This window comes from Arvicola amphibius, chromosome 4 (genome assembly GCF_903992535.2).
Source record: "Arvicola amphibius chromosome 4, mArvAmp1.2, whole genome shotgun sequence".
NCBI classification, from domain to species: domain Eukaryota; kingdom Metazoa; phylum Chordata; class Mammalia; order Rodentia; family Cricetidae; genus Arvicola; species Arvicola amphibius.
This window is the reverse complement of record NC_052050.1, coordinates 925,026-952,570: the sequence shown is the minus strand read 5'-3', so window position 1 is coordinate 952,570 and position 27,545 is coordinate 925,026. Positions and strand designations below refer to the sequence as shown.

General features: G+C 48.3%; 1 protein-coding gene across 2 annotated transcripts; it reads right to left on the bottom strand.

The window, feature by feature from the left end:
• Positions 1-407: 407 nt before the first annotated feature.
• Positions 408-27,302, bottom strand: Csnk1d (casein kinase 1 delta). 2 transcript variants are annotated; one of them, XM_038325654.1, is made up of 10 exons: positions 26,918-27,302; positions 20,428-20,538; positions 11,167-11,315; positions 10,309-10,537; positions 9,707-9,877; positions 8,888-9,036; positions 6,428-6,599; positions 5,042-5,181; positions 1,996-2,058; positions 408-905 (listed from the first exon to the last, which is right to left on the bottom strand). In XM_038325654.1, exons 1-9 carry the CDS (start codon positions 26,991-26,993, stop codon positions 2,026-2,028), a joined length of 1,230 nt encoding a protein of 409 aa, XP_038181582.1. In that variant the 5' UTR covers positions 26,994-27,302; the 3' UTR covers positions 408-905; positions 1,996-2,025. The 2 variants fall into 2 exon arrangements, with proteins under 2 accessions (XP_038181582.1, XP_038181581.1); XM_038325653.1 differs by lacking the exon at positions 1,996-2,058.
• Positions 27,303-27,545: the final 243 nt, after the last annotated feature.

Here is a 27,545-nt window from a genome sequence, read left to right as displayed (position 1 = left end):
CGGATCTCTTCAGTTTGACTTCCCTCTCGCCTCCTTTGGGAAGACGGTCACACCAGCGCTCTGGTGAGCGTATGCTCTGCACCCTCCCTGCTCTGATGACTGCGGGCGGACCAGCTTACAGTAGGGAGGGGTCAGCAAGATGCCCGAACGAGGCTGATGGGAGCCCACAAGACACACGCACACAACTGATGAGTATTTCCTTCCTAAAGTGAACAGCACAACACGAGAAAACAAAACAAACAAAACACACATCCTTGACACTCACATGTGCCCCTCTCTTGCCTGCCTCCATTTTACACAGAAGCTCCAAGCTAGCATGTCTTAGGATTCTTTAAGGTCAACATCTCTTTTGTTGTTGTTGTTTAAGACCGCAAAAACAGACAAGAAAGAAACAATAAAAAGACAGATTTCTTTACACAGATTTAAGCCAGTAATTTTTAGCAAAATGATACAAAACTGTCTTAACCAAGTAGAAGACTGGCAGCTGCAGTGGGATCGCAGGGAGTGCAGGTCCTCCACCACTGGCGGGAGCGGAGAGCTCTTCACAGGGAGTCGGGTTCTCTCTGCAATGCTCTCCCAGCCTCTGCTCTTCATTCCAGCCCCATGGTAACTGAGCTCCCATGGGGCCGTGGTGGCAGCCCCTGGCGGTGGCAGCCCCTGGCGGTGGCAGCTCTTGGAGCCTGTCCATTTAGTTTGTGTTTGATTCCCCATGAGCGTCGCTGGGTGAGTGGCCTGAAGAGCTCCCGGCGTTAACATTTCGGGTTTAGACCGGGGGGCGTGTCACTAGTAAAGCCATTGGTAACAGAGTAGATCAGCCATGCATTGTCTGCCCTTCACAGCAAAAAGGAGAGTTCTCATCGGTGCACGACAGACTGAAGACCACTGGAAGCCACCCGACCGGGAATCTGTCGGAGCCAAAGCACAGGACAAGGTCAGCATGGGGCCAGAGGAACAGGCCAGCCAGGCAGTTGGGCGCACATAACACAGTAGAGCCTGGGAGGGAAGGGACATACTGCCACCTGGCTTCAATCTAAACACCGTCACCCCTGGCTGCACAGAAAGGCCTCTGTAGCCAGGGCAGGCGCTGAGCAGAACACAGGACAGGAAGATGGGGAAGAGGAGACATGCAAGCAAGGAAACTGCAGAGCTGTGCTCCTGTGGATCCCAGTGGAGCAGTGACACTTGCTCCCAGCCTCCCTTCCTGGAAAGAACTTGGAGCTCTGAAACAGGCATATCCCTTAGGGAAGATAGGAAAGCAATTCTTATCAACACATTTCCAAGAATGCACATATGTGTTAAACAGAGCAGATCTCCCAGCAGCACAACCCCACCAAAGCTCAAGCCTCTGATGGAAGGAACCACCAAGTGCCATGTGGCCAACAAGAAAGGAGCTCAGCGTGGACTCCCAGCCATGCACTGACGGCAGGGTAGCAGGTGGCTGTGGCTGGATTAATACAAACAGCTGCATGGACAAGATGGCCGGGCAGGTACCGAGTTTGGAAAGAAACATAAAATGAGGACAGAGATAAATGAGAGAGAGGAAGAGGAAAGACTGAAAAAAGCCAGGACGGGCACAGCAGACCACTCAGAGTCTGCACGAGCTCAAGAAAGCCCAACACCAAGCGTGGCACCACTCAGCCGAATACAACAGACACATGTGCCAGCACATCTGCCCAGAGCCAGCCAGGCCCGCGGGCAGTTCCAGCATACCAAATGCAATCACAGGGAGGCAGAGGACAAAGGCACAGCAGGATGGCTCCCTAAGGTCACTTGGTCCAGAGATGCTAAGAATGCCACTAACCCCCCAGACTGGGCAGCTCACCACAGCTACTCCATAGCACACACGTGAAGAAGACCAAGCAGAAGAAGTCTCACTCTACCTCCAGCACTTGGCATGCAAGCCCAGCCCACCAGCGAGCCCAGACGACGGGTGGGGAGTGGCTCCCACCTTGCCTGGCACCTGCTACCTGCAGAGCCCACCATGAGCACACTCACCCAGTGCTGCCTTCCGATGGAGACGAGCAGCTACTTGCCGTGGTGTTCGAAAGGAATGCTATTCTGAGGTGGGGAAAAGACAGCTGTTGGTAAGTGTCGTGCTGACCAGACCAGCACATGAGATCCTGGTCCCCTGGCTGCCTGTGTTGAGCCTGAGTCTTGATGTGCCCCTTGCTTTCACCAGGTCAAGACACCAAGAGACACTTTCGGGACTCCAGCTAATGGCAAGTCTCTTCGCAAAGGGCACGAACTCATCAGTCTCTCATGACCCTTGATAAAAGCGGCCACTGCTGTTCCAGCAGAAACCTTATACTTTCATGCTCAGGAGAAACTGAAATCTAGCGGACGGCGGGGCTGAGGAAGCCCTACAAATCGGTTCCGTAGCACCTTCTGTAGGTGGAAGGGATAGAACCTCCCAGGATACACCCACGGGACAAACTCTCTACTAATGAGAGCAGCAAAATGATCTTATTTTAATGCAGGCATGGAGTAAGTGAGGTATCAAAAGCAGTAACTAACACATTTTGAACTGTGCTAGACAGGAGACCTTTCTTTTCAACAAAGGAAAAACAAATAAGAGATCCAAAGATCAGATGCCCTGCAAAGCCTATGTTCTTTTGGCTTATGAGAGCAAATGCACAGATACCAAGGAACACGGTCTCCCCAGAAGACATGCCTAATTCAAGTGCCCTTTAGGGAAGGGAAGATGCTGAGGAAGAAGCAGCTGCTTGTGGGCAAAGCCAGAGTGAGGCTGAGGTCCTGCAGAAAACAGGCCACCTCAGTGACCTGCACCATGCCTTATCATTAGAAGAGGTGAACAAGGGCAGGGGATGCCTCTAAGACAGGCTTTAACTGGGTGCAAGGACTTGTGGGTATCACATTGTACCTCACAGGATGCACCAGTTACGAGAAAACCAGCAGCTGTAGATAACGGAGCTCAGCAAAAGATTATGTGCTCTTGCTCCAAGGGCTCACACGTATGTGTGGTGTTCTCCAGCTCACTATGCTAAGTAGATGCCACCACTCCTACCTGAACCAACTCTTGAGGGAGAAGTCATTATTGTCCTGCCAAGCTTGGAGGATCCTACTAGCCTTTAATTGCAAACCTCTGGAGCAGATGCTCGGCTGAGGGGCTGGCACGAGTGGAGAGGGAAGGACGTCATACAGAGGACAAGCACACTGATGCTGGTGGTACCATGCAATGAAGGGAGGCTCTGAAGGAGCACAACTCCCCCAAAGGTGCAGCTGTGGAGACAGACGACCAGAACACAGGCAGTCTCTAGGAAACCTCCAAGGTAGCCCAAGGAAAAATAAAGGAACTCTAGGAAGGAAGCCTCCGAACCATGTTCAAGCGTGTTAATAGTTTTCCATGCAGAAACACGAGAGATCAAACAACCAGAAACCAACTCTGAGGCCCAAATCACCACGTGGAGAAAAATGCTGTTCTCTGTCACCTTAAGGCCAAGGCAGCCACAGCTTAGAAAAGAAGCAGCTGTGCTGCACCGTGTCTTCTTGGTAGCCATAGAACTTCCTGACTCTTTCAGTTCCCTCCTGGATCCAAAACTACCAGATGCTTCGTTTTTGCATTGAACTAAATCAAACACAAAACAAAAAAGACCACTTTGCCATCCCTTCCTTCGTCTCTGTCCAGCTATTGGCATGAAAATGTCCAAACCCAGACAGGGTCCACCACATTATGGGTTGTAGAGGCAATAGGCACGGGCCACTTCCTAACGTCAACACGCAATGTTTTATGTAGAAATGCATTCCCTCCTCCCCACAAACAAACAAACAAACAAACAAACAAACAAAAAACCCAAACCAAAAAACCTAAAACATCAAGTCTTCCATGAGGGAGGTGAACTTAAGAGTGCACACACCGAGGGACTCATTCTCTTCATGATGTCAAAACCTCAAGGCCCACAACTTAAGTTATCACTTGTCAAACTCCCTACATCTGTTGTCTCTTGAGGAGAAAATTATTATACAAACAGAACCAGTCATTTCACACAGGAACATGTTTCAACAGTCTTGATTTCCATCAGACCAGTCCTAGGGTGGCCCCAGCCCAGGAAGCCCCAGGGACCTTGCACTCAACACACATTTAGTCTTTACCCATTCAAACACCATGCTAGGCCCTACTGTAAGCCAGAGAGAGGTTAAAATGAGCTCTTGGTGAACAGTGGCACTGGCTGGTAAGAGCCTCCTCAAACACAACGTTGGCCCTACCTGCTGTAAGAGGAAACTCTAAAACTCACGTCAGAAAAAGAAGCCCAATGTAGACCGAAGTTATTCTAATCTGTTGAATAAAGCAGCTTTGAATGCAAAACAGAAGCAAAAGCACATTAAGAAGGAGACCCTGGATGCGGATGAGGGAGTAGCTATGAGGAAGGGCCTGGAAACTAGTCCAAACTACCCTGCCTTCCCTGAGCACCTCCCTTAGGAGGGACAGACAGGAGACAGAAGATGACACCTTAAAGTCTGGCACCTCCACGGATTCCCCCCAGGTACCCTTCTTATGCAGCCACTGTCTTTCCTGTTTTTTTTTTTTTTTTTTTTTTTGCTAAGGAGATTTTTGCTAGTGGAGTTGTAAAAAAGCTGGGTGTGCCTACAACAGACCTCTCCCCAACAAGAGGTATGAGCAAGCAGGCATATGGTGCCTCCCCTGGTCGGGAAGGTGGCGGGGTAGGAATAGGGATGTCCCTTCGAAATCCAGCAGCAGAAGTGAAAAAGTTTTATATATAGTTCACAGCCCATTATAGTCCCAACCAGGAAATAAACCCTTTAGGAATCCGGCTAGTCACAGGCTCCAACCAAGAAGCAAAACATAACTAGAAGCCTAGCTGGTTAAACACCCTCAAAAATGAGGAAGAGAGGAGAAGGAAGGAAGACACTCTTCACAAGTGCCACCAACTCCTGACTGTGAACCATAAAGTCGGGCTTTAAGGCAAGGTAAGGGAGAGCCAGTGCCTGTACAGTGGCAAGGACACGCATCCCCACCCTGGGGTCTGGCGTAACCAGGCCTCAGTGAGCTCTACATGCATACCTGTGAGGTGGACATGCGAGAGGTATCTTGTCGGCCCGTGAGATCAGACGAGGAAACGTTGACTGGTGCCCCACGGTGCAGTCGCATGCTCACTTTCCGTTCTCGTTCCATGCCAGAGACGGGCCTAGGAGAGGTGTTGGCTGGAAGAGAGGAAGACAAGCCACAACCACTGAGTACCCTGGGTTCCTTAACATCTCACTAGCTGAAGCTGGAAAGACAGCTCGGTGGTCAAGAGCACTTACTCTTACAGAGGACCCAGTTTGGTTTCCAGCACCCACGCAGCAGCTCACAATCATCCACGACTCTAGTTCCAGAGATCTGACACCTTCTCCCTTCACAGGCAATAGGTACACACGCAGTGCATACGGACACATGCAATCTAATAAGTAAGTAAGTTAAGGCTCTAGGTGGACATTTTCGGAGCGGAACCTGAGCTTATCAACTAACTGGCTCAGGGCTACATACACAACCAACTCAAATGCTCAGCAACCCCAAGATCCCTGCTGGCAGTGGGAATGCATTCTAAGACTTTAGCAATACACGTCAGACCTGAGTAGTTAAGGATCTGAGACAATCTGTCTTATGAAAGCAAAATAAAAGTTTTTTTTGTTTTTTTTTTTTTTTTCTTTCTGAGACAGGGTTTTTCTGTACTGGCTGTACTGGAACTCACTCTGTAGACCATGCAGGCCTCAAACTCAGAGATCTGACTGCCTCCGCCTCCCAAGGTCTGGGATTAAAGGTGTGTACCGCTATACGCAGCACAGCAAAAAGTTCTTAAAAACTTGTATGTGTGTGTTTTGCCTAACCATGTCTGTGTACCATGTGCACGCAGTGCCCAAGGAGACAGTTAGATGGTGCTCGTTCCCCTAGAACTAGTTACAGACAGTGTAAAAGCTGTTATGTGGGTGCTGGGAAATGAACCCAAGTCCTCTGAACACCAAACAGGGCTCTTAACCACTGAGCCAATTCTCCAGTCCCATGAGAGTAAAACTTTATACGGGAAACAGCAACACTATTAACAATTTCAGGGAACTCAATCTTTAGACCAAATCTTGTGAGAGGGAAGATTTCTTTCTTTTAAGAGAAGATCTCACTATGTAGACTAAACTGGCTTTAAATGCACAGAAAGTCACCTTGCCTCTTGTTTCCTAAGTTCTGGGGTTAAAGGTGTGTGTCACCATCACCGTGCCATTTCCAAGGTGACATCATAGGTTGTGCCCCAGTCCTATCTACACTTCAGAATGAGGACTGACTGAAGTGGGGACACAACCCTCAACTCACTGGCCCCAAATCCTTGTGAGGCCACATACTGGGGTGGCCAGCCAAGTCATCAAACATAAAACAGAGGCCCCAAGCCTGGTGGAGCATGCTAAGAGGTGTGCTCACCCGTGTGTGAGGTAGGGGTAAGGGGCGTTGGGGGAGCCACTTCCTGGGTTCCCCGCAGACGGCCGGAAGCTGTAGAAGGGAGGCCACGGGTGGCTGGATTCCGGGAGTGTCTTAAGCGCTCCTCTCGGTCCCGGCGTTCCCGCTCAGCATCGTCTGCAGCTCGGCTGGCACCCTGAGGTGGAAAGATCAGGATAAATGGGAGGAAGTGGCCTCGGTTTAAAAAAATAAAATAAAAAAGCAAAATCCTCCAAGCCTTTTGACTGGTTCTGCCCCTTGAAAAAAACACCAAAGGGCACTTGAGACAAACCTGCCCCTTGAAGCCACCCATACCAATAGCGAAATCAGAAAGAACATTTCTCCACAAAGATGACACCTGCAGAATAGCCACAAAGGTCAGTCTCTTTTCACACCCCACCATATTGGAAGTCACAAGTACTACCTGTCATCTTAATTCCTACCTATCAATGTTGGTATGCTGGCATATTAGGGAAAGAAAGAGACAGCCTAAGACAGGAAGGACAGCAAAGTAGAGGCCTAAGCAAGCACTGAGTCAGAAGGGAGGGCCTAAGCAGAGTCCAGACTCCGTGACAATTCTGTGCCATAGCAACGCCAACAGTGAGAACGGGAGTCAGGTTTCTGCTGGATCAGAAATCAGAGTCCAAGTCATTCTAATCACTGTCAGCAGGAGTCTACAAGCTTAGGCAACTTCATGAAACTACCGGTCCCCAGCAGGACCAGGCCTCTCCTGAGCCAGCTCACCCCGTAGGGTAAGTCTCCTTCTGGCTCTGGCTGGTCTACACAGATATAAACAGTGCTAGGCCCAGGCAGGTAGTTCTAGGTCACAGCACTCCCCATGAGTTGGGACAGGGCAACTGGCAAAGCTCTTGGTATACACCCTAAAGAAGCAGTTCTTGTTACTTCTTTCACTAGATACATTACCTATAAAGGTTCCAATTTCTAGTTCAAATTACAAAAAAAATTCTTGATGATTGTTTGAGACAGTCTTGCCTTGTAGCCCAAGGCTGGCCTCAAGCTAACTACCAGCCTCCCAAGTGCTGGAATTAATGACAAAGGTGAACAACCATCCTTGGCTCAAGGAATAAATTTCCATTTTTATTTTATTTTTGTCTGTTTATTCTGTCTCACTTTGTAGACTTGGGTGGCTTGGAACTATGTATTCTGGCTGGTCTCAAACTCAACAAGAGACCTGCTTGCCTTTGCCCTCTGAATGCTTAAAAGTATGAGCAAACTCTTAATGAAAATAGACACAAAAGTTTCACAAAGGCTTGAATTGTAGCAGCAAATGTCTGAATCAAATTCAGACTGAATACCAGGTACTGTATCCCAGAGGCTCTTCTGAGGCCTGTGAGATGCACACTGGATTGGAGACAAAGGAGGAGGACTGGATGACAGGGAGAGAGGCAGGGTTTAAGGAGATCACCAGGCTTCCTAGCAGTCCAGACTATCACGCCATGCCAACATAGGCAGCTGAAACCACAAAGCTCATAGAACTGGTGATGGAAATCATAATAAAATAATGTTCTACAATGGGATAGGGCAGCAGTACACACAGCACTCAGAAAGCCAAACAAAACATGAGGACAGCTTAACTGTAGTTCAAGACTGGCCTAGGCAACAACAAACTTCAAAAATAAAATTCTCAGGGTTGGAGCAATGGTTCAGTGATTCAGAGCACTTGCTGCTCTTGAGGAGGACCTGGGTTTGGTTCCCAGCACCCACACAGAAGCTTATATTAGCTTCTAACTCGTTTCAGGGGATGTGCCCACCTTTTCTGAGCACCAGGAACACACATGAAGCATGTACAGGTGTGCATGTACACACCCACCCACACACCTACCTCAAAAAATATATTCTCTCAGAAGTAGCTTTACTCCCTAAAAATTAAGGAAAAAGAGAAAGGAAGGGAGGAGGAGGGAAATAAGAAGGAAGGACAGCAGACAGGCCTTTCAACTAAGGAAGACTTACCAGTCCATAAGCAGCTGACTCTGTGTAGACCTTCACCACAGCTTACTGGATTTATTATACATATTCATAAACGCCAGAGGTTTTTATTTAGTGTCTGCATGTAAGTAAATGAACCATGTGCATGCAGTACCCACAGCAGTCAGAAGAGGGCATAAAGGGAAACTGGAGTTCTAGATGGTCCTAAAAACTGTAGAAGAAGCAGCAAGTGCTCTCTAAACCACTGTACAATCAATCTCTCCAGCACCAAACACTAGAGAGGTTTTTGCCTCACTCAGCGTCTCCCCTCTCAGTACTCTGAACCCACAGGCCAAGTGGTCTCTAGGCCCCCGTTCTACCAGGTGGGCTTGGCTTTCACCATTTCCACCATGCCTTACCACTGTGCCTTGCAGACAGCACAGCTTTACATAAAGAAACCCAACCCAGCCTCCTACGGACCAGGCTACTGTCATCCAATGCTCTAGCAATGCCACTTACAAATTTGAGCATGTTCCAGTCGAACACATAGTCGTAGGAGAAGCCCTGGCGATGGAACAGATTTCTGAAGAGCTGTCTCAGGTAGGAGTAATCAGGTTTGTCATCAAAACGTAAGGAACGGCAGAAATTCAGGTACGTGGCAAATTCAGCTAAAAAAAAAAAAAAAGAAAGAATAAAGAAACTCAAAGCTAGCAAGGATCTACCAGCGGTGGCCCAGATTGATACTCATTCACCCAGTTCTCCTTCTATAGTGCTATATACCAAAGACATCAAAGATGAAATTTGAAAACTAGTCCTATTATTTAAGAAATCAGGCCTTGGGAGACTGCTTGAAAAAAAAAAAAAACCAACATCTAGAAACTGGAGGTCTGTAGTTCAGTGGTAGAAAGCTTGCACAGCTAGCTGTGTGGGGCCTTGGGCTCCATATCTGGCACCCTCTACACATCCCAAAGGTCAACACTAGAGAGCAAAATTTGTCACTGAGGGCATTTTTATTTCAGGAGCAATGTCACCAAACAGGGGTAAAGGGTGGTCAGTTTAAGGAGTAGTTAGGTCTCCCACTACTTTCCTCCTTTCCTATCCATGGAGGTCGCCTCTCAAGGCTCAGTCTTGCATCATTTCAGTCTCTCTGGGCCTCAAAGAACACCTTTTAGACAAAAGAGCTCAGGGATGGAAAAACAAACCAGGTCCAACTGCCACTTTCCTATGTGAGAAAGCGTCCCTTTCACACAACTCCTCTGACAGAGAGCACAGCCAGAGCACCCGACACAAGCGTCTGCTAACGCTGGGGTGGGGGCGCAGTAGGATGGAGGGACTCACAAGGATAGCCCTTGCACAGCACTTCGATGGGGGTGGACATCTTCTTCTCACTGATCCTCTCGTACTTCTGCCTCTTGGTGGCGGCCTTCAGCCCCTGCCAGGGGAGAGAGCCCAGGTTGAAGTACATCAGCACGTACCCCAGAGACTCCAAGTCATCCCTTCGAGATTGTTCTGGAAAGAAAAGGGAACTATGTCAAGGATGGCACATCTATCTGTGTGTGCATAAAAGCAACACCTGGCAAACAAGAAAATGGAAATAAAACTTCAAGAATACTTGCAGAATTATGTCACCAGAAGTTGTCCCTAACATGCTATTAAAGAAACCTCCCTAACACTTCAGGCGTGTAATGTCATCACCTTGGAGAAGTGCTGGAGAATCCAGCTTCTGCCTACCCCACTGCACCGGGCAACATCAAGACTCCAGGCGGTTGTGCAAACCTGCTTGCCTGCTATGGAAGTTGGCCGACAGACCCCAGACTTCTCTCATCACCAAACTGGCTCATAACCCCAGGCTGCTAAACAAGTTGGGCTTTCCCTAAGCTAAGGACGGGCATGTTAAAGGCACACTAAGTCAAGGGTTCCACCCCTATGTCAGGGCTCACCAATGCCAAGATGTGTGTTGATGGAGGCATAGCGTGCTGTCCCTGTGAGGTTCTTGTTCTCTCGATAGGGGATATGCTGGTGGGTGCGGGCATCCCGGTACTTCTTGGCCAGACCAAAGTCAATGATGTAGACCAGGTTGCCTTTCTTTCCCAGCCCCATGAGGAAGTTATCTGGCTTCACATCTCGATGAATGAAATTCTTCGAATGAATGTACTCAATACGACTTATCTAGAAATGGAGAAAAAGGTGAGATGAACCCCACAGTGGTTCATATGCTGGAAAAGCACACAGCCTCTGCTTTCTGGAGATCACAATGATTTCAGATAGGGCGGTCATCTCTCAAGGTATCTTCAGCTCTCTACCCCGCCTTGGTTCCCATGAAGTAGAAAAGAGAGCAGGCTGAAGAGACCACACACCACTAGACGACGGTCTGCATCAGCTGGACTCTGCATGAGCTATAACCAAGAGTTTTCATGGAAACCACCCAAAAGTTGCTACCAGTCAAATGTGGGCTCCCTGAGAGAACTGGGAAGTCCATTCAACATGGACACACTTGGAAAGCTGAAAACTGGTCTCTAATCTTGAGGCCAGGGTTAAATAAATTCCCCTTTCTATGCACAAATGGGTGTAATAATGGAGAACTGGCAACCAAGTAACTATTTTTTTGAGACAGGGTTTTACTATGTAGCCCCTGCTGGCCTGGAATTCACAAAGATCTGCCTGTCTCTGACTCTTGAGTACTGGGATTAAATCACGTACCACCATGCCCATCATAACCCACTAATTTATTCTGTCAAGCCAGCAAGCACATGCCAAGTACCTACACTGCCTGTGCAGTTCAGGAAAAGGGTGCTTACCATTTGGTCAGCAAGCAACAGGACAGTTTTCAGACTAAACTTCCTTGAACAGAAGTTGAAGAGGTCTTCTAGGCTCGGTCCCAGTAGCTCCATCACCATGACATTGTAGTCCCCCTCAGCCCCACACCATCTGATGGTGGGGATGCCCACTGCAAGAGAAACCAGACACAGGCGCTCAGTGGACTGAGTCTGTGGGTGTTCCAGTTCATATGACCCTGGCAATGTCTCCTTCACATATGCTCACTGTGCTTCAGTCACATACAGCAGTGACACACGACACGGAGCAAACTCTGCTAGGAGTCAAGCAAGCAATAGAAGCAAATGAGACGATCTCATAACATCAGTCAGCATCCATGGAAAGAAAAGGCACGTGAGGTAGACAGGTCCAGAGGGCCAGCTGAAGTCACAGCTGCACCAGCGAGACTAGAACCTAAGGATGAGAACAGACTACCGCCGGCTGTAGAAGAAAGAAAAAAAGTTTCCATTTTTTATAATACTGATAAGAGAAAAGCAAACACAATGAAAACTTCTTAGAGATTCACATAGACTTTAAACACATCAACCAGCAGAAGAGAGAATAAGAACAGGACCACCTCAACATAAAGAAACCAGTAGGGTGAGGTGCTTGTGTGATGGAGCTATAGGGTCAGGAGTTTTGCACCTTGGACTACAAAATGAGACCCTGTCTAAGAGAAAACACAACTACAAAACTAAACAATCTAGAATGCCAAAGGGGGAAGGAACTTAATGATGCCTTCAAGATGCCAGATCCGAAAACGGAAGTCAACACTAAAGCAGACTCTCTACCTTTGAGAAATGGATCAAAGACCAAGTATCTCACCTAAAAACATATATGACTGACAAAGATGTTCAGAAAAGGCTGAGGGGTCTTGCTCATGAAGACTGCTTTGCTCAGGTCAAAGAGCAAGCACTGCAGAGAGGCAGCTTTATCAGATGCCTGTACTCCCCTCTGCCTACCAGAGCATGTGGTCTAGGGAGCTGTACACACTCACTGGGCTCTGCCATTGAACCCAAGGCCTCTCTTTCCTTCCATGTGAAGAACCATTTAGTGGAGCTTCATTATGAGTTTAGATGTTTGCATGGGAAAAAATAAAGCTTCATTATCTCAAAGTATTTTACATCTTACTTGAGAACCCATACAACAAATAACTAAATATAAAACTAACAGACTTGGACCAGAGACAGACCTGGTATATTCCTAGCAGCAGCTCCTGTATCCCTGCCCCGCCCCTCTTTGTCACCCGTGCTCTGCCGGCGATCACGGTTCAGACCTCCCTTACAGGTGCTGTGTAACAGCTTATACCAGGTCCCCACAATCTCTAACTACCTACCTGTCATCTGGATGGTGGTTTGAATGAAAATGGCTCTCACAGGCCCACAGGGAATGGCACTATTAGGTAAGGCCTTGTTGGAGTAGGTGTGGCTTTGCTGGAGGAAATCTGCCCCTGGAGGTGGTGGGCTTTGAGGTCTTAGATGATTTCAGGCCCAGCGTCTCCCCCTCTTCCTGCTGCCTGCCGATCCTAGATGGGGACCTCTCAGCACCGATGTGTCTGCCCACATGCCATCTTGCTCCCCATCATGACAACCGTAAGCCAGCCAAATTAAACGCTTTCCATTATAAGATTTGCCACATGTTGTCTCTTCACAGCAACAGAAACCCTAGGACAGATAGTTTAGGTTTGCTTTTCCTATTATAAATGGAACTGTGAATTATTTCTTATGTATGTCCAAGGTAACACATGGAATTCCTTTTTATCTCTGAATATCTACTCATAGACCCACGCGACAACACCAAATGCTTTCGAGATGGGCAAGCCCACTGGCACCGATGACAGCAATGAGCAAGGCCCTGCTGCTGCTGGACACCATCTACTGCTCTGCACTGTCTATTCCCTACGTGTACCGAGGGTGTGAAATCAATCTCTCTGACGCATTGTGTCTTTTATGAACACAACTACTTCATCTGTTTCTTTTCTGACACACGCAAGCATACTTTGTGGCAGAGAGAGAGAGAGAGAGAGAGAGAGAGAGAGAGAGAGAGAGAGAGAGAGATTTAACGGTTTTACGTGAGACAAGTCTCTTCTTACAGTGAGCAATGCTTTCAGGTTTTTGTTTTGTTTCTGAAATAGGGTCTCACTATGTACCCCAGTCTGGGCTTGAGTTCCAGGTTTTTCTGTTACCTCTCAAGTACTAGGATTACAGGGACATGGCATCATGCCTGCCCAGCCTGCTCTCAGTATTTTTGACTATGAAATTAGTCCTGACCCCAGAGTCATAAAGAGATCCTATTATCACCTTGTAAAAGTGCCAAAGTGCAATGCTACATATTGAGACCTTGTCTTAATAGTAACAAATGCGTATGCACAGAAATCACTTTTGCTTCTAGCAGTGATAGACCCAAATGACCGCTGCACTGAAATAGCTAAGGAGAGGTGAGATAAAAAGCATGAACCTCAGGAAGACAATGCTGAGGCCTGAAAGACCCCATCACATGCCCAAGTGTCACCATAAAAGACAGAACCAAGCTGGGCGGTGGTGGCCCACGCCTTTAATATCAGCTCTTGGGAGGCAGAGACAGGAGCATCTCTCTGAGTTTGAAGCCAGCCTAGTCTACAGAATGAGTTCCACAACTACACAGAGAAACCTTGTCCCCCAAAAAACAAGACAAACAAGAGGCGGAAGAATGTGCACATTTCAGGACAGAAATACTGAACACAAGGGGATAAGATTCTCAATGTCTAGCATTCAAGTTATGAGACGTAGCAGGGCATGTGGGTCCACAAATTAGAACTGGTAGAGAAGGGCATTAAAAACTAAAGTATGCCAAGGGACTGTAATTCCAGCTGCTTAGGAAACTGAGACAAGAAGATCACAATTACAAGTTCAAGACTTGTCAGAGCTACAGAGCGAGTTCTAGGCCAGTCTGCGTGACTTACTGAGATACAATACAGAAACAAAAAGTGGTAGGGATGTAGCACAGTAGTGGAGCCTGTTAGCACGCGAGGGACTCTGAGATCAAAGTCCAGTAATGCAGAAGAAAAAATGATGTCCTTCTGTGTATGTGTTACTTTTATTGGTTAATGAATAAAGCTGCTTTGGCCTATGGCAGGGCAGAATATAGCCAGGTTGGAAGAGATACACGAGTGTAGGCAGAATTAAGGAGACACCATGTAGCCGCCAAAGGAGAAAGACACCGCCAGTAGGCCACAGCCTTGTGGTGATATATACATGAACAGAAATGGATTAATTTAAGATGTAAGAGTTAGTTAATAAGAAGTCTAAGCTATTGGCCAAGCAGTGTTGTAATAAAGTTTGTGTGATTTCTGTATAGGCAGCCAAGAAATGAATGAGCAGTCTCTGTTAAAAATTGCAATAAATGTAAACAAATTTCATGTTAAGAAAGTTAAAAATGCACGCACATGTGCACACACACACCCTAATACTAAAGGTTGAAAATTATAATGTCTAAGACTGAAAAACCATGAAGTAGAAGCTACTGAAGAAGAGCAGAAGTAAAAAGGAGCCTTAGTATATAGACCGTGCAGCAGGCCCAGCTGAAGCGGTCAGACATCTGAAAACAAATCCAGACTCAGTTCAAAGAAGTCAGGTATAAGAATCATGAAGACAACTACATTAGTGCACAACAAACTGCCCACACAAATGGTATTCCATCCCCAGTAGTCCTGCATAAAAGCTCCTTCCTGAAGAGTGAAGTCCACATCTACACACAGACAGCAGTCCGCAGTGCTTCTTCACTGCGGTGCTCTTTGGAGAGAAGCACGGTTACATTCAGGAGCAGTGGACTCAACTGCTGCAGAATATTTGTTAACACTTTATGAAGATGTGTCACTGTGACTGGTTTAGTAAAGAGCTAAATGGCTAAAAGATGAATAGGCAGGAGAGAGGAACTTGGGATGAATCTAGGGGCACTAGAGACACCAGTAAGACACTTAAGAAGTCAGACATACAGTACAGCTACATGGCAGAATGTAGATTAATAAAAATAGTTTAACTTAAGTTATAAGAACTAGTGGGACAAGTCTAAGCTAAGGTAAACATTGATAATTAGTAAGTCTCTGTGTTATTATTTGGGATTGGCAGCCAAAAAAGTCTGATTACATATGGCATTCAACATCAGGCACCAGATGAAGCAATTACTTATGTTGTCCTATCACTAAATAAAACTTGGGAGTCAGATACTGGGGTAAAAAACCTGACCGATCTAAAGAGCAATGGAGGAAAGAGCAGACGACCCTGCCTCTCCACACTTCCAAATCAGAAAAAGCCCTTGGAAACCTCTCCAACCGCCCCTCCCTGTACCTCTCTATCCACTTCCTTGGTCCTCCAACATATCTATGGCTAAATCACCACCACAGCTCCAGGGCAAGTAGTGACAATCCCAGGCAACCGCCCTCTTCCTCACTAGCAGGGTCATGAATCTTGGCCACTCCCTCCCCTCTCTGAATTCTAGTCATCCTACAAAGTCCCAGCAATGAGAAGGGAAGCTGACACAAAGTCCCATCCCTATCCAAGAAGATATTTGCAATTAATACCTGCTGGGAAAGGCAGAACTAGTTTTCTCCTACATAGTGTGTCACTAGGTTTATCAACCACACTGTCCAAGGGCAGGCCACGTAACCTAACCAGTCAACACAAAATGTACAACCCCCCCCCCGTGCGCTTGCACGCGCGCGCGCTCTCTCTCTCTCTCTCTCTCTCTCTCTCTCTCTCCCCCTCTCCCTCTTAAAATTAAGCTTTTGTTCTTTGAGAGACAGAGAAAAAGAATATGAAATTGTGTTGGTAGGGAGGTGAGAAAGATCTAGGAGGAGATCAAGAAAGGCAAACTATACAAAATATATTAAAACAAAATTGGAAGAAGCTGCCAGTGGTACAAAGGAAGCTGGAGATGGCTCAGCAGGTAGAGCACTTGGTTGCTTCTGTAGGAGATCCAGGTTTGATTCCCAACAGTCACAGCCATGTATAAATAACTGCAGCTCTAGGGATCCACAACCTCTTCTGACTTCTGCAGGCAGCAGGAACAAATGTGATGTATGCAAGCGCGCGCGCGCGCACACACACACACACACACACACACAAAAGCAAATATCCATACGTAAAGATTAAGAATAAAAAAGATGGGAATAGTGGTACACACTTTTAATCCTAGCTGTCAGAAGAAAGGCAGGTGGATTTCTGAGTTCAAAGACAGCCAGAGCTACATAGACAGACCCTGCCTCAAAAAAGAAAAGGAGATTGTTATGCTGAGTGGAATTTCACTTAACATTAAAAATAAAAAAAAGTTTTAAAAATTACACTGACAATATTTAAGGTGTACGCTACCATAAATGGCATTTGGGGGAGGGGGGTGTTTCAAGACAGGGTTTCTCTGTGTACCCCTGCTGTCCTGGAATTCACTCTGTAGACCAGGCTGACCTTGAACTTTGAGATCCAACTGCCTCTGCCTCCCAAGTGCTGGGATTCAAGGTGTGTGCCACCACTGCCTGGCCATAAATTAAAACTGTATTTTATCACTAATTATTGTTGATTTTATTTGACTTTCCATACTATATAAGTGTGCTGGGATTACAGAAACACACTACTACATCCTGCTTGCACTTTAACCCACTGAGCCATCTCCCCAGACCAACTGCAGATATTCATACCAGCAAAATCCAGAAGCCAATGCCTGGAAAGTGTGCTACTAATCTTTTGTTTTGCCAGGAACAAATGATGCTAGTGGTTTAAAGAAAAAAACCCAGGTGCTGTCTGTGCCATGACTTGGGGAAGAGCTACTTCAACCTTGTTCACAGTTGTGAACATAGATGCTTTACCCTTATGGGGGGTCTAAGATGCCAAAATAAGTAACTGGGGCCAGACACTAGAAAACACAGGTATTCACAACTGCTTTCCATTGTGATTTGACAAGTATTTCAATGTAAATCTGGGAACTCAGAATTAATTCAAACAGAAAAATTCATTATATTTTCAGTAATTCAGTTAAGAATAATTAAACCTGCTAAATATTTCTAAATGATGTTATTTAGATTTTGAAAACCAAATTTCTCATGGGAGGACAAGAAAGAGAAACAGCAGGGCTGGGGCTGCAGTTCAGCGGCACAGTGCTTATCTAGCCCAGACAAAGTCCCAGCTCCATCCTAGCACCACAAAACAACCCCAACACGCCCCAAATCATGGCAAACAGAACGAAGACGCAAAGGCCAGTGGAGATAGACTAGAGACCAGGCAGGCGTGTGAGGGCCCACAGCACTGCTTCTCCAGCATCTCCTTACTCCACGCTGCATGCTCTCCAGCCACGTTCACAGCTCAAGACTGATATGTGGCACGGTGGTCCACAACATTAGCTCTAACACTCGGGAGGAGAGCTGCAAGACTGTGAATTTGAGATCTTGACAAAAAGCCAAAGACAGAAGATACAAATACTGCCAGACATGCTGGTTTATCTGAGGACTTGGGAGGCAGAGGAAGGAAGTTTACCAGCCTGGTCTACAAAGTGAGTTCCAGTCCAGTTAGGGAAACACAGACTGTCTTGTTTGTTTTTTATTGCTGTGAAGAGACACAATGACCACAGCAACGCTTTACACCTGACATCTCGTAGGCAACAGGTAGTCGGCTGTCACACTGAGAGAAGTGTGAGCAGAAAGAGTCCTCACAGCCACCTCCACACCAACAGGCTTCCTCCAACAGGCCACACACTTTGGGGGCCATTTTCTTTAAAATAAATATAAAAAAGTGAAAAAAAATTACGGTGGTGTGTATTTTCCTACCCAGGTCCTATCACAAAGAGCCATTCTCCCATTCCACAAAGTGTCCTGGTAACATTTACCAGAAGCATCTGTAAACGCATTAATGCTTTCTGCTGAGGAGCTACTGAAGGAGGGTGCGGTCTGAATCTACTTTGGGATGTATCAGGAACGCACTAAACAGTTAAAAAGCTACCAGGTCTTATCTGGCAGCACCAGCTGTTGTCGAAAGTCGCTACTGAAGACTCTTACTAACACTGAATTCTAGTTCATTTCTAGGATTTCACCTTTAACCTATTGTGCTGACCAGATTTTGGGCTGGTGGAAGTGATCAGGGCACACTGTTGCGGGATATTTGTTTACACTGTATGAAGATGTGTCACTGTGATTGGTTTAATAAAGAGTAGGTAGAATAGGTATGCGGGATTTCTGGTGAAAGAGGGGAAGAGAAGAATCTAGGCGTGCCCAGATTAGGCCAGAAAGCTGCCGGGGGACTCTGAAGAAGTCAGCCATAGGGTACAGAGTAGAGGTAACTGAGCCATGTGGCAGAACATGGATTAATAGAAACAGGGTAATTTGAGTTATAAGAGCTATTGGGACCAGCATAAGCTAACGGCCAAGCTTTTATAATTAATAAGAAGTCTCTGTGTAGTTATTTGTGGGCCGGTGTCCCAAGAAAGCCCAATCAGAGAGCACATCCTGGGCTGAGAGCTCGGGTTCCAGTCTGTACCCTATGGAAAGCCTCCAGGGCTGATTCTCACGTGCAGCATCCACTGTTCAGAACCCCAAAGTTGCTTCTCCCTCAGCACGGAGCTCGTAACCAGGCACCATGACAATACTAGCACTGGCAAGTCTTCCAGATGGACCACAGTGCGACCAGCCACTTGACTCTGCTTCCTTTTTGGCACAGCCGGAGCCAAACATAGACAACATAAACAACACAGACAGATCAGGACAACGAGAAGAGGTGTTGTTCCTTTCAGGAAGTAGCAAAGCAATCCATAGTCATCTACATACATGAGCACGACATGACAAGGTTTCTCCAGAGAGCAAGACCCTGTGGCTTCTAAGCAAAGTTTATCTCCCATCCTGCATCTGCCAACCTCCATTTAGTCTCAGATAGCAAACACTGCCAGAACTGTGCAGTCTTTGTCTGGACACATTACGCTTTCTAAAACAAAGACCTATAGAGCATCCAGCAGTCAACAAGAGTAAAACCTTACCAAACCTGAGGAACAGCCTTCAAACACCAAGAGAGGATAATACCCATCTCTGAATGTTGTCTGGGTCTGAGTGTGGAGAAGGAGTAGCGCCCTCCACCAGCGGGACCCGGCGTCCAGGACGCTCCACAGCACAGGGCAGTTTGGGGCCCAATATGCTCATTCTCATCACTGTCTGGCTGCCTTTCTTCTTACCACTCTAGGCTCACAGTCTCAGAACTACAACCCTTAACATACTAATCTCAAATGCTGAAACTCCTAGAAAAGACCAAACCCTCGTCACTTTGTTCTACTCTCTACTTGTTACAAAGTTATGCAGCCAGTCCCTGATGCTCCCAAGAAGGCTGTTTTACTGAAGATGATGCCAAAGGGCAGGTGTGCAGGATTGGGTCTCTGCTGACCTGAGACAATAAGATAAAAATAAAACCAACAAAATTGGATAGGATGAAACAAATAGAAGAAAAAGAGTCAAAGAAAGAGCACCTGAAACACATATAGATAGAGACCAAAAAGAAATCCCTTAAAAATGTTTTAACATCAGAAGCAATAACACATATGCAAAATATCTGAAAGAAAACGCAAAAGAAAAAAATTTAATGACCAGACAAAGCATTATGAGGCAGTTTCCCTTTTCCTGTTGACAACAGGCCATAAAAGTTCCGTCATGGGGGTTGGTTGAGGGTGTGGAGGGGGATGTCTCTCCTCCCTGCTCTAACCACCATGGCACCATGGAGGCTTCCTATTCTTCAGAAGAACCCTGACCCCACGAGTCAGTTCTATCATTTAGGAAGGAGCCTTCACAACGCTGCTGTGTCGCCACAGCCAACACCTGCTCTAGCAGTCAAGCGATTTCCAAGTCCCCAGAATTCTAGAAGTGAGACTGGCCTATCGCCGGGTTCAGTACTCAGGGTGAAGTTTTACAGAACCGACAACAGTGAGTGGCTGAGCTACGAGAGTCCGAGAAGTCATGTTCAGAACTCCTACCCAGGAGAAAGCGAGTGTCACAGAGTCAAGTTCTAAGGAAAGCATGGCCCAGAAGAGGCCAACTGGCAGGAAGCACAGTGGTGTGACAAGCAGCACCGCTGGGGACACCAGAGAGAAAATGTTTATTTCGAACCGAGCTTTCAAAGACGCCATCATCGAATGGGAAGCTAAGAAAAGTAGTTCTTAAGCAAAACACGTACGACTATGCTTCTTTTTCTTGGTAGGGTACCTGTAAGCCAGGCTGTGGGCAGAAATCTGACCCCAATGAACCTTACCTCCTCCCTGCATCATTTTGTAGATCTTGCTCTCAATGTGGAGCTGAGGATGTTTGGTTTTGACACATTCAAGCTTGATGGCAACTTCTTCTCCTGCAGCAATATCCGTACCTTGGCAAAGAAAGAAAATCACATTCATTACTAGATAATCCAAAGCTTACTACAGAAAGGACAAGCACGGTTTTCTATTCTTTATACCTTTCTGAGGCAGGAAACAGTGCTGGGGATAGAATCCAGCACCCTTGGACATGGCTAGGCCAAAACCTGCCACCGAACCACACCCTAGCTCTTAACTGAACCAAGTTCCCAGAGATGAACAAATGGCAGGTGCTCTTCACTTCCTATCAGAGATTGCACTGTACTGCACAGGGAAATCTATCCGGTATTCTACCTCCCATTTCTACCTGTACCCACTGTACAAGTCGGTCACCGGAGTTGGAGGCCCCAGTCTTCTGCCCACTCAGGCACCTCAAAGCAGAGTAACAGGACGCTTCTGTGCTGCCCGAGTCTCCCGAGAAGAGCAGATGGCTTTTACTCTATTCATCCTGCAGCCTGAGGCCAGACAGGCTTGGCATCCACCCACCCACACATCCCAACAGTTTCTCACCAGCCATTCTCAATGGGCTCAGTCCCCTCACGGCTGCAGGAGTCACCTCTAACAAAACTATCCACGGCCAGCAAAGGCCTCAACTAAACTGAAGGATATGTTCCCGGGTGCCCCCAGCTTTGTTTGTAGACCAGACTGGCCTTGAAGTCAGGGATCTGCCTATCTGTGTCTCTCAACTGCTGGGATTAAAGGCATGTGTCACTCTTAGGGCTAGGAGACTAGAACTGATCAGCTCTGCCTTTGCAGTACAAACAGGGCACGCAGTTTGTGACAGACACTGTGATGACTAGCGCCCAGGAGCTCGGAGGCAAAGACAGTTTCCCGTGTTAAGCGTCCCTCTCGAGCTTCACTCCACCACCTCCCTGCAGGCTCCCTGCCCCCAGCTGCTGGGGATTTTCCTCTGCTCCCACATGGACCATCCAGCCTGTTGCACCACACGGGCCCTCCTGCCTGACAGGTTGCTTCTGCATAGAATGCACTTCCAGGAATGTGGTTATTTGAAAAAGATAACATGGCCTTCCACAGAGCCAGCCAGAACCAACCGTACATGACCAGGGTCTGTGCTGGGTAGACAAGTTGTGGACTGAACAGCCTCGCTACCTTTTCTTGGTGACTCAATTTCTCTTGTCAACTGAGATGGGAGGGGTCAGCAAGAGTTTCACAGGGAGCTGAGGAAACAAATGGTTAATGAGTCACTCAGAGAGAAGGTGGAGCAAGACCTGTAAGCATAGGGACAATGGTAACAGCTGTGTCTAGTGCCACCAAAGAACCAGGGACAAGTCATTTTTGTCTGTCAGATGTGAGCTCCCAGAACACGTGGGCCCAAAGCTAATTTCCAACGCTGCAGATCTGTAAGAATAACTGGATCCCAATAGTTGCCAGTAACCATTCATTCTGGGCTTAAGAACTTCACTATTTATCCCATAAAAACTCTGGAACACTAGTAATAAGCAACGTATCTTACTCTTCTTGCCTGCAGCAGGGCAGCCTATCCATTTGCACAAAAAGTGACTTCATCTAGAAAGTACCTACAGATGAAAAATGACCTCTGAGTTCTTTTTAGGACCTGGACTTTGAGCTGAACTTGCCAGCCAGGAGGAATGGTGATTCATTTCACCAGTTACGTCAGTGACTCCCTGCACCCCAAAGCAGTAGTCTCTGGGGACAGCATACCACCCTCCACAGGGACAAGACAGCCTGGGGCTGAATCAGGACCTTCAGGAAGGTGGAAAGTGCCTCTAGCTTTACTCTTCTGTGGCCACTATAGTTCGTGTCTGGACAATCACCCCTGGAATACTCTCGGTCTTGGGAACAGATGACCACCGACAACTGTCAATTACACCTTCTCAAGGAGCCAATGCCATGTACTGTGTCAAGACAAGAGTCTGTAGAACCTATAAAGAGGGTTGCACTGAGTCTGGTAATTAATTAATTAGCAGGAGAGGATCAGCTGGACAGAAGACACCCAAACACATGAGAACAGCACAAGGCCTCTCCACAGACTTCCTCACCTGGGTAGAAGGACTAAGCAGCTCCAGCTTCTGTCTATCTTATGGGTGCCAATGCAGACTCACTGGTTGGAGTCCTGTAGCTCTGGCCCACCATCCCAGCAGACTTCATCTCCTGAGCCCCACTAGCATGCTCATCTAGTCCAGACTTTACATAGGAAGGAAGGACCTAGGAGCTCTGGTAGTGATTTAATACTACTACAAAGATTGGAATTTATACTACTTGGTTCTCTACTATACAGAAGTCTGATAAATGCCACCAGGAAGGACACTAGTACCTAAAAGATGCCACGGTCATCAGGGGTTCAGGCACAAAACAGGTAAAAACATTTATCCAGGGGCCAGCAAGACAGTTCAGTAGCTGTAAGGGTGCTGGCTAACATGACTGACAAGTGACTTCAGCTCCTACAATCAACATGATAAAGTGAGACAACCTCCACAAGCTGCCTTCCTGACTTCTACATGTACAACTCATGCCCCACATTCACACACAAATCCAATAAAAAAATTAAAAGCCAAAATCAACCCCACTGAAGCATTTATTGTTTGTAAAAAGAAAGAAAAACAAAGTTATGTCCCTCAGGTTGAACAGTCCATAAAGGTTGACGAATCCAGGAACCTAACCAGAACATCACTCTGTCTAGGGACAGGAAAGGAACTCTGAATGACAAGCCCAGATGCTGGTCACTTCAAGGTTTCTGGACTAGAGATATGGCACAGCAGTAAAGAGCACTGGCTGCTTTTCCAGAGGATCTGGGTTTATTTCCCAGTTTCCACATGACAGCTAACAACTGTCCTGCAACTCTAGGTGCAGGGGATTGGACATTCTCTTCAGGTCTCCTTAGGAACTGCATACATGTGGGGCAGGCAAAACACATAATATAAAAATACATCTTCAAAACAAAACAAAACATACAGTTGGGTGGTAATGGTGGTGGACACCTTTAATCCCAGAACTTGGGAGGCAGAAGCAGGTCTCTATGTGAGTTTGAGGCAGCCTACTCTATAATCCAAGTTCCAGGACAGTCAAGGAAACCCTGTGAAGTCCTCTCTTGAGAAAAAGAGAAAGAGAAAAACAAAACAACCCAAAACCCAAGACACAATCTTGTTAACAGTGAAGTGGGGAGCCACCTCCCAACAGCAAGACAAAGGTCATCTCATGGGGCAATGTCGACAGAGCAGCACGCAGTGTCACCGCCATCCGTCAGAACAGCACTAGTCCAAGGCAGAAGCAAGCCATGGCCCCACAGCCCTGCAGGACGGGAACTCTAATAATTACAATGATGCTACCACAGCTTTTAGGGACTAAGCCTAGATCTTAGTACCCTCAAATATCTAGGTTCAGTCACCCATCTCTAACACGTCAGTTAAAACGAACAGTAATAAAGCACAGCAAAGGAGATTTATTCAATGTAATCACATTAGGAAGAACAAAGGGGACCCAGTGACTGCCCGCCAGGCTGTCACTCAGGCACTGACTTAGGGCCAAGGGTGTCCTTGATCATATGACATCTAAACATGCTAGGCTGCTATACTAACATGCATGCCAAGCCCAGGTTGGACCCTCCTGGAACTTCAAACATGGGGCTAAAGTAGGTATACTTAAGCAGACCTGGTCAAGGCATGGTCCCACCATTCCTGCATCCGTTCCTATCTGTCCTGGAAGGTATATACATAAGCTGTCAGAACTATATGGAATCTTTCTGAACATCAAGTTTGGGGGTAGCACAAGGACTTCAGCCTTAACTTTCCTCCAACATGGGTAATTTTAATTACTTGATATCTGTCTCAATAGATAACATACTTACTACCCAAGCATGAGGGTCCGGATCCCCAGCACCTAGGTGTGACATCCCACTTGTTATCCCTATCCAGGAAGCACAGCCTGGGTTTCTGGAGCAAGTTTGGTTAACTAGGTTAGCCAAACTGTATAGTTCTGGTTTCAAGTAAGAGAGCTTGCCTCAGTATATAAAGTGAAAAGGGACTACACACAGCACTTGGGAGGCAGAGGCAGGCAAATCTCTTGAGTTTAAGGCTAGCTAGCTAGACTACATGGTGAGACCTTGTCTTAAAACAACAGCCAAGAAAAACCCCACAAACTATGACAGACAGGTAAGTCAGGGACTCTAACCCTAGAATCCCAGTGATCCATTTTAGAACACATCAGAGGAGCAATCAAAATAGAACTCCCCGGAAAAGGTTAGCTCACGTGATCCAATGCTGTGTACCCAGTCCTCTGTCTAAGCTAGTCAGATGTAGAAGTCCCACCACCCACACGCCTGCGAAGACCTTGGGCAGGATGTGTGTGTATGTGTGCTGGTTCAAGACAGTCTCTCAACCCTCTCCTTTCCCTGTGCACCACTGCTCTGGATGGAAAGAGGCTGCGGGAACTGGGGGGTGAGGTGGGTGGGGCGCTGAAGGGCTGTGATGGGTAAGCCACACCCCCAGACAGAGCCTGAATATATTGTCTCAGAGAAGTTTACATCTCTGAATGGCATGTGACACCACATCACAATTTCGTTGTTAGCATCAATCTTCAGAAAGTACAGAACTGCTTGGCAAAACCTCAGGGAACAAAAAGTTTCAAAATACCTGTTTTCTGATGCCCACAAAAGGGTGGCTAATGGATTGGCTTCAGTGTAGCTCCTATATCCTGAGGTTAAACTTCTGCCAAAATCTATTGTTCTATAAATAAGCCAAACATCTCCATTTACCCAGCACTCTGACCCCCAAACACTGCCGAGAAGGCATCTGGCGGACTACTTGGTTATAAATATTTAAATACGCAAACCCCAAGCATCTCCAAAGCATGTTTTACTAATCAGGCCACGATGGTAAGAAGTACAGGTACTACTTCTGATGTACGGTACTGATGTGGCACATAGCAGGGTTACCAGGCACCATAACTAAGAACTACCTATATCATATATGGGTCAGTGATTCACCCCACACCGCCAGCTGTCAAGGTCCTAGGAGTCAGAGTAGGAAGTTCTTGAACTTGGGTAGCCTGAGAGGCAAGGCCCAAAGCTCTGCTTCTGCCTGACTCTATTACACGTACAACAGCCAAACGAATGCAGAAGTTGGGCTACTCAACAGAGCACACTTGCCTCTCACAGGCAACAACCCAGACGCTCACCACCAGAAGGCTGGCGGACCTCAAGCTCAGGGGCTTTGCAATGATCTACAATCCCACTAAGAAATGTCCAACAAGGGGGTTTAAGCAAACCCGTAATTACATGTATGTATGTGCATATTCTTTCACTGTCAAGTCTGACTAAGCCCGGATAGTCTAATCCTCAGGGTAGGATTCTCAAATCTGCCTTGAGAATTCTCAGAGTCAAGTCATGAGAACTTCCAGGCCACTTCCTCCCCTCTCTTCTGCCAACCTCTTCACACCGCATCGGTCACAATTTCATTCCTGCTGATGTCCAGGAGTCCAGCCGTCAACTTAAGATAACTCACCCTACACTGCAGACCCCCACCAACCCAAGGCCCAAGAACTGCTCTAGCTCAGACCTTCTCAACCCTGGGCTGGAGCAGGTGGCAGCCATGAGAGCACAGACGATCCCTCCGGCAGGTCAGTTCACTGGAGACACCGGCCCGTCACCTCCCCATTTCGGGGCCGGGACACTCCCCACCTCCACGCTACCCTTCCGATTGTTCTGACATTTCTCCCCCACACACCCAAACACCCAGGACGACCCTGCAGGGGTGAGGGACAGGACCGGAGCCTCGGACGAGCACAGAGAGCGTGGCCTTTGTTTACTGCGGTGACCTTAGGTGGGGGGAGGCTGCTGACGCCGGGCCCCGCAGCCCAGGCCCGGCCTCCTTCGGGGCCCCACCCCCAGCCCGCTGCCCTCCTCCTCCTCCCCCACCCGCCCCGCTCTCCCCTCCCCCTCCCCCGCCCCACGGTCCCGCTGCCCCCTGGCCGAGCTCCAGCACAGCCCCCCGCCCGGACCCGCCGTCCTTTTCCCACGCCCTCCGACACCCCACAACCGCTCTCCGAGCCCCTCTGCCCCCGCCTCCGGAGCCTGCTCCCCACCCTCGGGCCCCCGACCACTCCCCAGGCTCTCTCCGCGCTCTACCCCCACGGTCCCGGGGTCCCCCCGACTCTCTCTCCCGACCCTTCCCCGCCCCCCTCCGCAGCCCCCCGCAGCCCGCCGCGCCCAGCCCCCCGGCCGCGCTCGCACGGCGGCCGTTGGTGTCGGCCGCGGCCGGTGGTCCGGGTCCTGGGACTGCGGGGATGCAGAGCCGCCGAGCGTCTCCTCCGGCCCCGGCGGAGGCCACGGCCCCGCCGGGAACCCCGCCCGCCCGCCCGCCGGCCGGCTCGCACGGTCCGCCCGGCTCCCGGGAGCTCGATGGCGCCGGGCCTCACCGAGATAGATGTCTCCGAAGGAGCCGCTGCCGATCTTGCGGCCCAGCCGGTACCTGTTCCCGACCCTCAGCTCCATGGCGGCGGTGCGGCTCGCTGCTGCCCGCCCCGCCCGGCCGCGTTCCTGGGTCTGCGCTCCGGGAGGCGGCGCCGCTGCTGCCGCTACTGCGGGTCCGGTCCGGCTCCGCCCCCCTCACGGCCCCGCTTTCACCATCGCTTTCCGGTTGCCCCGTCGCTCTCAGCGCCTCAATACGGGGCGGATGGGACAGTCCGAGCGCCGCCGCCGCTGCTCCGGCCCCTGCCGGCCCCGCTCACGCTCTCCCCGCCGCGGATGGACTCGGATCTTCCGGGCCTAAATCCCCCTTCAGCTGCCTAAAGGAGCCGCCGCCATCGCGCTGTGACGTCACTTCCCCTAGCAACCCGGAGGGGCGGGGCCACGGCGCTCGGGGGCGGGGCTTGGCTACTTCACGGATTGCGCGGCCGCAAGCGGGCTTGTTTCTCTGTTCCCTTAGCCACCGCGCTCCCGCAGGACGGCTACGGCTAGTCTCTTTGGGCTTTCCATTTGTCTCCAACAGGAATCTGAGGAAGCTAAACCGTGCGTGGTAGGGAATGGCCTGTGGGGAAAGGGTAG